At 41.1% G+C, this 10,684-nt stretch overlaps 1 protein-coding gene across 1 annotated transcript in view; it reads left to right on the top strand.

Moving 5' to 3' along the window:
• Positions 1–10,684, top strand: part of ZNF346 (zinc finger protein 346) — an 88,258-nt gene that overhangs the window by 8,999 nt on the left and 68,575 nt on the right. Inside the window, exons 2-4 of the mRNA XM_006873466.1 lie at positions 4,559–4,662; positions 5,188–5,280; positions 8,372–8,516. Of these exons, the coding sequence (XP_006873528.1) occupies positions 4,559–4,662; positions 5,188–5,280; positions 8,372–8,516 (342 nt within the window). The remainder of the gene's footprint in view (positions 1–4,558; positions 4,663–5,187; positions 5,281–8,371; positions 8,517–10,684) is intronic.

Raw genomic sequence — 10,684 nt, 5'->3', positions numbered from 1 at the left:
AAGTTCTGATTATCAAGCCATTGAGGCTAGGTCAAAAGGGTACTGTCTGCAAGTTTGGGTATTCTTGTGCACCAGACCCATCTAGACAAGATGAAAATTATTTAGTGGTGATTCTTTCTTCGCCCACACACTATGAAACTAAACTCCCCCTTGATTATATGCTACCTCTTGAACTACTTGACCATCAGATTCTTTTTGGTACAGTGACTCTGAATTCTATCCATTTTCTTTTGATGCTTTCACCATCAGTCAATATTTTGTCCATAGAATCCTTCAATATTGCAAGCCAAGACTTGAGTTGTTCCCTCAATTCTTACAGCTTCAGAAATGCTAAGCATATTCTTTCCTTTTGGTTTTCTAATTCCAGGGCCTTGCATATTTCCTTATAATACTTGACTTTGTCTTCCTGAGCTGCCCTTTGAAAATTTCTGTTCAGCTCTTTGACTTCCTACTTTCTTTCATTCACTTTAGCATCTCTATGCTGGACTCATGGTGTAGTGCTGTAAAGTCAGCAATTCAAACCCACCAGCAACCCCTTGTAAAACCCTATAACAGGGTCACTATGAGTCAGAACCAACTTAATGGTACTTAGCAACATTACTTAATGGTCAGACACTGATTAGACAGAATTTGTTTTCAAATACTTGGAGTAAGGTCTCTGTCCAATTTTGGTGAATCTGTGTGTGAGTAGGGAAGGGCATGCAGAGTTTGGGCCATCTTGAAATCTGCCCTGGTTTGTACTTCCATCTGGGCTCTTTGCATCTCTTATGTGCATGTGTTTTAACCTCATGATTGACCAGGTATGTGTGGCTCACTTGAGCCCTCTCAGGTTATCTGACATTCAGTCTCAGCCAAAAAATGCTTGCTACAACCTCAGGCTAGTAGAGCCTTAGCCCTCTCTGCTAATAGAGCCTTGGCCTGCTCTGCTCACTTGTCTCTGAGATTACCACTTGCACCAACAGTGCCCTGAGTGTGGGCATTGCCCACCACTCCAATTGCTGCTATCAGTTCTTATAGCCTTCCTCATCCCAGAAATTCACCAGTTTCATAACACCTTTCTGATTGTTTTGTGCCTCTGGTTAGTTTTCAGAGTGCTGAAAAGATTGTTTCTGTCAATTTTCCTAGTTTAATAGTTGCTTTGGGGGAAATGGATGGCTAGAAACTCCACTCCTCTTCTCACTTTGTTGTATATTCAACTTCACTTCCTTTGCCTGAGGCTCCCAAGACTCAGTCCCAGGTCCTCTTTCCTCATTCTAAGTGTTCTTTTCCAGTCCTACACTTTTAAGTGTGGTCAATACATTGATTCCTATTTTATATCTCCAGAGTCCTGGTGTGGCACCTAAGATAATGTGCTGGACCGCAAGGTCAGTTTGAACAGCAAGGTTGATAGTTCAAAATCACCAGCCTTTTCTAGGAAAACCCTATACAGGGTTGTGAGTCGGAATGAACTCGTTGGAACTTAACAACAACTTTGTATCTTCAGCTCTGACCCCTCCCTTGAGCTCCAATTTGATTCTCCAGCTGACTATTTGACATCTCTAAAAAGAGGAAGACCCCAGCGAGATGGATTGGCAATATGGCAGCATCAATGGGCTCAAGCGTGGCAACAATTGTGAGGTTGGCCCCAGGATCGGGCAGTGTTTTACTCTGTTGTGCACAGGGTCGCTATGAGTCGGTACCCACTCAATGGCACCTAACAACAACAACCTAAATGTCTAATTTATTGATAAGTGCCGTTGAGTCAATTCCAACCCATAGCAACCCTATATAGGGTTTCCGAGGAGTGGGTGGTGAGTTTGAACTTTTGACTTTGCAGTTTATACCAACTTTGTGATCCAGAGCATTAATCCACAGCACCACACCAGGACTCCATATGTCTAATTGTTTTTGTTGTTAAGTGCCATCAAGTCAGTCCTGACCCATAGAGATCCTGTATTGGGTTGCTGGTGAGCTTGAACTTCTGACTTTGCGGTTTAAACCAACTTTGCGGTCCAGAGCATTAATTCACAGTGCCACACCAGTACTCCATATGTCTGATAGACCCCTCATATTTAGTATGGCCAAAAGAGAATGTTTCAGTTTCTCCTCCAAGACTGGTCTCTCATCCTGTTTACTCTCAATTTCCAGAAATTAAATAACTACGAATTATCCTTTCTCTCCTTCCTTCACCTGCACATCCAATCTGCAAGAGCCCTGGTAGCACAGTGGGTTAAGCATTGGGTTGCTAATCATAAAGTTGGTGGTTCAAATAAATTTGAGGGAGGCTGAGAGATTGGGTGTGGGATAAAGAAAGTCGATTTGGAAGTAGATCTGACATCCAATCTGAGAGATTGGATGTCAGTATATAATTCCAAATTCATTTACTTTTCTCCATCTCCATTGCTAATCTGCCCAGTCCAAGCTTTCATCATTTATGGGCTGAAAGACTACAACAGCTTCCTCATTGTTCTCCTTTCTTCTATGTCTGTCCCTGTACAGTCTGTTCACTCAGTGATCTAAATAGTCTTTTCAGATTATAAACTAAGTCTTGTTGCTTCCTACTGGATTAAGAATAAAATTTGTAGTTTGTGCCGTAAGCATCCTAACTTATCCCTACCTCAAGGATGGCACTTTCAGGCTGGACTACTCTGTCTCCAGACCTTGACCTTGTAGCTGATACCTCCTTAGGGTAGTCTTCACAGACTACTTGTCCTCATAATTCTTTATCAGTCACTTTTGTTTATTGTTTGTGTGTATTCCCTTCATAGCATTTTTCACTCTGTCATTATTTTAAGGGGAATTGGAGGCAATTAACCTTAAGGTCAGAATTTCAAACCCAGCAACTGTGCCCCAGGAGAAATATGAGACTGTCTGCTCCTATAAAGAAATCCTAACGAGGATCTACTCTGTCCTGTAGAGTCGCTATGAGTCAGGATGGCAGTGGATTTTTTTTTAGTCACAATTTTGCATACTTATTTAATGCTTCATACCTTGTCTGTCCTATTTCTGATATGGCCCAGACCAGCACGTAGAAGACCCATTGTGAGTACAGGTATGTGGAATGTTTGAGTGTACACTACAACCCAAGAGTGGTTCCAGCAGAGAGGTACGGTCATTCATTCAGCAGGTGCTCATCAACCCCTGCTGTGGGTAGGTATTGTACTTAATATTGGGGATGCAAAATCATAAAGGATGTGTCCTGCTTGTTTTGTTAGTAGGGAGCTAATTTCTGAATATTAAATGGTAACCCCATTTCCTTTAAACAAAAAGCCAGAATATTCAAGGAGAGAATGTCTGGGCTGTGATCCCTATTGATCATTTTCCCATTTTAGGCTTTCATCTAGAGGAGCTTCTCTTACTCACCCCCTTTTATTTTTAAAGTGCTGATCTAGATGTGCTCATAGTTCTCTTTCCCTTGGTTTTTCTGAGCACAGCTGACGCAAGCAAGGCTTTTCACAAAAATTTAGTAAGCAATGTAGAAGAAAAATGGAAAATTAAACAAGGATCAGAAATAACAGCCATCAGTCCTTGTACTCCAAAGGACTGGCATAGATAAACTTCAGATCTTGTATAGTCTCTACTAAGGAGACTTCTCTCCAGGGCATGTTGATCATTTTTTGGCTCAGACTAGGAGATAGTGGGCTTGTCCTCCTCTCCCAGAGGCCTCTGCCCCAGGTTATCAGTGTCAATGATGGAATTCATTTCTTGGGTGAGACTTTACTTAATCAAAGAGGAAAGTTGTTTCCGGGGCCATCAATTAACCATAGGTTAATATCGTGTTTCCTAAAGTACCTAAAGAACTTGCATTTTATATTAGATGATTCAGATGTTTCACAGTCAGATCAAAAATTGAAAGAAATTGCTGCCTTTTCAAACCTTTCAGTCCTTCTGATTCTATCAGTAGGGGATTCTCATTTGAGTGCTACCATGTCTTTAATACCTCTCTGTAACAGTTCTGTTCTTCCTCTTAAACAGAGCTCTAAGCCTCTGACACCAGTACCTGATGAGAATTGCTTAATTTTTATTGCATTTATTTTTATTGGTATCTACTTAAAATGATCTAAACATTAAAATAATTTTATTAAGTAGAGGAAGTTGACGTATGTAAAATTATAAAATAAGTAATAGTATAGATGATATAGAGTCCCTGGGTGGCGCAAACAAACACTTGACTACTAACCAAAAGATTGATAGTTCAGGTCTACCCAGAGGTGCTTCAAAAGAAAAGCCTGGCAATCTACCGTATTTTTTGCATCCAGCATTACCTATAACAGTTATGTAGTATAACAAGAATTATTTGCCTAAAAATACTGTACTTTCAAAAGGTGACACCCTTTGAAAACCATGTGAACACAGTTCTACACTGAAACACATGAAGTCATCATGAGTCAGACTCAACTCTGTGGCAATTGGGTTGGTTTTATAAATGATGTAAGAACATAGCATGAGCCATAAAGGCAGTAGGGGCTAGCTGACTGACGTTCACTGATACAGTAGTGTGGCAGGGGTTAAAAGACCACACTGTTAAGGCAGGTGTTTAGTAACTAAGAGATTTTTTTTTTAATTTTCTCCTCTGTAGTGGAGCACATGATCCAGAAGAACCAGTGTCTCTTCACTAACACCCAGTGTAAGGTTTGCTGCGCCTTGCTCATTTCTGAGTCCCAGAAGCTGGCACATTACCAGGTATGCCTCTGTACTTCCAGAATTGCTTTACTTTCCAGACCCCAACTTCTCCCTGGCTTGTGCAGAGAATATAACCACCCAGACATTGCCTCCATGCATGTTGTCTTATGACTGGAAGGTTGACTTAACTGTTCTGAGTCTCATCTCTTCCATCAAAATGAGGACCATTATACCTGTATCTTTCCTTGTGGCTTGATATAGTAGGGTAGGAAGTATGAGCTTTGGCTTTAAATAGGTCTAAGTTTATATCACAACTCTGCTACTCATCTTCAGGCTCCGTTTTCTCATCCATAAGATAAATTATAATCATCTTCTCATAGACTTGTTGTGGACTTTAAACTGGATAGTGTGTGTAAAGTGTCTTGTACATAGTAGAAACTGAATAAACTAGATATCTTTCCCCACCCTCTTCTCCTTAGAAGTTTTAGTACAAAGGAACCAGATATAAATCTGTTACATGTTTTGAGTGCCTTAGGTATGAAATGGCATTTGGCTATCTTTGTTCTTTTTCCTGGGTTCTTGCAGAGCAAAAAACATGCCAACAAAGTGAAGAGATACCTAGCAATCCATGGAATGGAGACATTAAAGGGGGAAATGAAGAAGCTAGACTCAGATCAGGTAATACAGCTGCCATGTTGAGACTGCTCGCTTCCTGGTGAAGCTAACAGCCAGGTTGGTGTGGTGGAAAGAACATGACCATCGGAGTCAGACTTATTAGGCTTCAAGTCCTGGTCCTGCTGTGTGACTTGGATCTTGATTCTTCTCCACAAAAAAATGAGGACGATAATAACCTTTTCCAGTTTTCCAAACTAAAATGAGGAGGCACCCAACTAAAAAGCACCCGACAGAACCTGGCACATACAAGGGGGCTTCAAAAGTTCATAGAAAATTTTCAATATTTTTTAGTTCAACTTTTTCATAACTTTCTGAAGCCCCCTGTTAGTAGGGGCTCAATAAATGGAGTCCAGTGGTTTGTTGAGCAGGACAAGAAGCTGTCTATTCACTGCTCAAGGAAAGAAAGTGAGAGAGAGCCAGACTGCTTGCTTTCTTGTGATCCAAGGGGAAATGCCAAGTTCAGCGCTTGAATATTTTGAATAAATAAGTAGAAGGAACCTTTCCAAATGACTGTTCTGATTGAGATGTAGTCATATAAGCTTTTTGGCTCAGAAATAGCTTGAGAACTATGCTAAAGTGGTTCCCCAACTTTCAGGGAGTACAAGTATTTTTATTCCCTGAAAGGCTATGCAAAGGTCATGAGATGAGAAGTCAGCAGACTAGGGCTCTGTGACCTACTGGTTGTGTGACTTTGCTTAACATTCCTAAAATGGATCTTATAATCTCTTATCTCTTAAGGGCTGTTGTTGTTGTTATTAAGTGCCGTTGAGTCAGTTCTGACCCATAGCAACCCTGTATAGGGTTTCCAAGGAGAGTCTGGTGGACTTGAACCACTGACATTATAGTTCAAGCCAACCTTGCGGTCCAGAGCATTAACCCACAGCACCATACCAGGACTCCAACTCTTAAGGGTATTGTCAGCTAAATGTCCAATTTCCAGTACATACTCAGCAAATAGGAGCTTACTTTACAAGCTCTTACCTCATACATCAGTGGCCACAGGTTTGGAAGGGTCTTGCTCGTCTCTTTTCTAGATCCCCTAGAATCCTCCTATGGTGGTCCTTATGATTTAGAATTCATGAATATAAGAGTCCTAATTATCTCTAGTCAATTCTGTGACCTTGGGCAAGTGCTTCCTTGTACCTCAGTTCCTTCAATTTTGGGGTGGTCCATTGGTTCAAAGGAGACCACATATGAGAGGACTTCAAAAAATTTGTGGAATAATAGAATTTTCCCGCAAACTCTTTGAAGCCCCCTCATATACGGGAGGATTTTGAAAACAACAATTCTATGTAGAAAAGAGGTTGTTAACATCAAGCCCTTACTCTTCTTCTTGATCTAGGTTAATGATTACAGCAGTGGTTATCGATTGGGGCAATTTTTGCACTCAGATCACATTTGGCAATATCTGAAATTTGGTTGTCACAACATGAGGTTTTTGTTACTGGCATCTAGTGGACAGAAACCAGTGATGCTGCTATATATCCTACAATGTACAAGACAGCCCACAACAAAAATTTTTCAGCTCAAAGTATCAACCATGCCAAGGCTGAGAAACCTTGTCCTAGAGTGAATATACCCTATTTGGAGATCAGACTTTCTCAGAAAGTCTTAGGATCCCTTAAAATAGACTTGAAATACACTGTTTTCTCATCTAATCATAATCAACAAATTAAACCCAGTATTCTGCTTGCTCAACAAACCCTGAGTATCTTCTGTGTGCCAGGCTCAACTGGAGTTTTAGGGCTAAGACACAGGCAAGTCAGGCAGTCCATGCCCAAATGTTGCATTTAGTTCACAAGAAAACCACATAAAGTATGACAGTGGCAGTTTAGAATGATAAGTGTTTTCCTAGAGATCAATTTAAACCTCTCTAGAGGCATGCTCTGGTAGCATAGTGATGATGAGTTGGGCTGATAACCTCAAGGTCAGCAGTTCAAAACTACCAGCCGTTCCATGGGAGAAAAATGAGGCTTTCTGCTCCCATAAAGATTTACAGGTTCCGAAACTCTATACAGGGTCGCTATGAGTCAGAACCGACTCCATGGCACACTACTACCACCACCAGGGGCATTTTGGACTGCAAAGTGGTTCAAGCTCACCAGCCGCTCCTCGGAAACTGTATGCAGAACTATTATGAGTCGGAACCAACTTGACGTCATTTAACAACAACAACAAGGGGTATATTGCTGTTGTTTAGTGCCGTCAAGTCGATTCCAACTCAGCAACTCTGTAATAGGATTTCTGAGGAGCAGCTGGTGGGTTTGAACAACTGGCCTTATGATTTCAAGTCCAGTGCTGATCCTATAGTGTCAGCCCAGATTATATAGAGGAGGTCAATTTAAAGCCCTTTAGGAGTATAGAGTAGTCCTGGTGTGGTGCTGAGGACTAATGCGCTGGACTTCAAAGTCAGTTTGAACCACAAGGTCGGCAGTTCAAGCTCCTTGGAAACCCTAAACAGGCTCGCTATGGGTCAGACCAACTCGATGGCACCTAACAACCAAAATAGCAGGTATATAGAGAAGTCCTGGTGTAGCAACTTAGAATAAGTACTAGACTGCAAAGTTGGTTTGAACTGCAAGGTCGGCAGTTCAAACCCGCCAGAAGATCCTTGGAAATCCTATACAGGGTCTCGATGAGTCGGACCCTACTCTACGGCACTTACCAACAACAACAGCAGCAACAGGAGGGATATAGAGGACGGCAATATTAATTCTTTCTGGAATGCTTACACAAAGAGGTTTGATAATTGCTGAATGATTTTCTTAAATGAAGGTCTCCTAAAGAGGTGATATTCTTAAACTGGGTCTTGAAGGCTAGACAGGAATATGCCAAGCAGCAAAGAAGGAAGATCATTCTAGGCAGCAGGAATGGCCCAAACAAAGAAAGGAAGTGTCAGAGAACAAAGTGGGGAATGGTGAGTAGAGCCTGGGATGAAGTAGCTAAAGATTAATCCAGAAAGGTAGGTGGGGGTGGGGTCAGTTTGTGAAAGGGGCCGTGGATGCCCATCCTCCTGTGGGCTTTGGGAAGCCATTGAAGATTTTTTCTGGCTGGGCAGTGGCCTGATTAGACCTGTGTTCTCTCTCCCAACCAGAAGAGCAGCAGAAGCAAAGACAAGAACCAGTGCTGCCCCGTCTGTAACATGACCTTTTCCTCCCCTGTCGTGGCCCAGTCACACTACCTGGGGAAGACCCACGCAAAGAACTTAAAGCTGAAGCAGCAATCCACTAAGGTGGAAGGTACTGGTTTTCCTGAGTAGTGCTATATGGGCCGGGTGCTCTGAGAAATGCTCACTGGGGCCACAGACTTGCAGAGGTTGAATTGTTTCAAGAAACCCTTAAAAATATCAAAGGAGGCCTAGCTTCACTGAAATGTAGCCTCCCTTTCTTTGCTGACATCGATTTTTCTCTGTAGAATCTTCATAACCCTGATCTTGTGTTCTAATAATTATAACTCGCAAGTGCCAAGTCCTCCAGGCTGCACACACAGGAAGAGCGTTCTATCTCCCACACTTTCCCACTTAGATTTTTTTTTTCCTCACAGCATTGCCTTGCCCTTATCACCATGTGTTCCAAGTTGAAAGCCAAATCCTTGTCTTTTTCAAGTGCTAAGGTTATGCCCAGTTCACTTTTATCCTCAAAAAACACCTGTTCTCAAGACAAGGCACTTGCCTTTCAAAGCTGACTATTTCAGTGCTGCCACTATTGCCCAGTAAGCTGTTTGCAGCTGCCATGAATTTATTCTCAGTGCAGCAACAGCTGAAATAGACCCCTTTATCTTGTCACCACTCAGGATCAACCCTCACTTTCATCTCATTAACTCCTGACTTTCTGGGGTTTTTAACCTCCACTAACTGCAATTAGGGAATTGATATTTCTGCAAATGAAAGTTCTTTGATCTTCATTTAATTTTTTCTTCATAGTTTTTGCTTCTTTCTTTGCTCTGGACCAAGGAGTACACTACTTCTTACTCTTTTTTGTTTTGTTTTGTATTAGTACTCCACCATATCAGTGTTTTGAAGGGCTTTGAAGATAAAGTGAAAAATCACTCATAATTATACCCACTTAGCATACCAAAATGTAGTCATTCCTAGTATGAAACAATAGAAATAGGCTTTGAAGTCACAGAGACCCACTTTTAAATGCTGGCAATGTTATTTGCCATCTTGTGACTGCTTCTTAGTATTTGAGTTTCCTCACGTATTAAATGTCAATAATGCTCTTTATTTCATAGGTTATAAGGACAAATGTGTATAAAACACCTAGAGTATAATAGATACTCAGTAAATGACAGCTGCTTTGGTTATTTTTATCATCATTGTCACCATCATCAAGCTAGTTAGTGAATGGACCCCCCCCCCCCCAATAAAATGTAGTAGTTGGCCAGTAGTATCCACCACCTGGAGCATGTCATTGGCCTTACTTTTGGTTCATTCATTGTTAAGCTATAATAGTGCTAATTACTTTTGTTATCCATATGGTACAGAAAAGATTAACGCATCAGGCTAAGGGAACTAACTAGCTTAAGAACAGAACTTTATAAAGTCACAGACTTACCTTTACATAAACAAATAAGAAGGGAATATGCTCAGAAATGCTTTGGCCATGGATAATACACAATTCCAAAGACTCTATACTCATAGTTTGTTTCTATATTCACTTTTTGCCTTTGACACATGCAGATAAGTTTTTCCATAATGTACGTACCATTTGTATTATTTTCCAGTTAATTTTCTAATGTAAGCCATTGCCATGTTATCACATGCGTTTATAACTGTATTTCTGAAATTAAATGTATTTTTTCTAATATAAAAGTAATATAAAGCATGTTATGGAAAATATTTGTTGATGTTTTTAAATGCTGGCAAGTCAGTTCTGACCCATAGCAACCCTGTATAAGGATTCCAAGAAGCTGCTGATGAGCTTGAATCACCAACTTCGTGGTATAAACCAACTTTGCAGTCCAGCGCATTAACTTGCAGCACCACACCAGTATTCCTATGAAAAATATGTTGTTGTTAGGTGCCATTAAGTCAGTACTGACCCATAGCGACCTTATGCACAGCAGAACAAAACACTGCCTGATCCTGAGCCAACCTAACTATTGTTGCCACGCTTGAGTCCACTTGGCCAATCTATCTCGTTGGGGTCTTCCTCTTTTTCTCTGACCTTCCACCTTACCAAACATGATATCCTTCTCCAGTGACTTGTCCCTCCTGGCAATATGTCCAAAGTATGAGAGAAAAATTTTGGCCATCTGGGCCTCCAAGGAGCACGCTGGCCGCACTTCTTCCAATACAGATCTGTTAATTCTTTTGGCAGCCCATGGCACTTTCAATATTCTCCTCCAACACCATAACTCAAAAGCATCAATTCTTCTACGGTCTTCCTTATTCACTGTCCAGCTT

Source organism: Chrysochloris asiatica, unplaced genomic scaffold (genome assembly GCF_000296735.1).
Source record: "Chrysochloris asiatica unplaced genomic scaffold, ChrAsi1.0 scaffold00242, whole genome shotgun sequence".
NCBI lineage: Eukaryota > Metazoa > Chordata > Mammalia > Afrosoricida > Chrysochloridae > Chrysochloris > Chrysochloris asiatica.
Note: the sequence above shows the minus strand (reverse complement) of the source record. Positions and strands in the feature narration are given on the sequence as shown.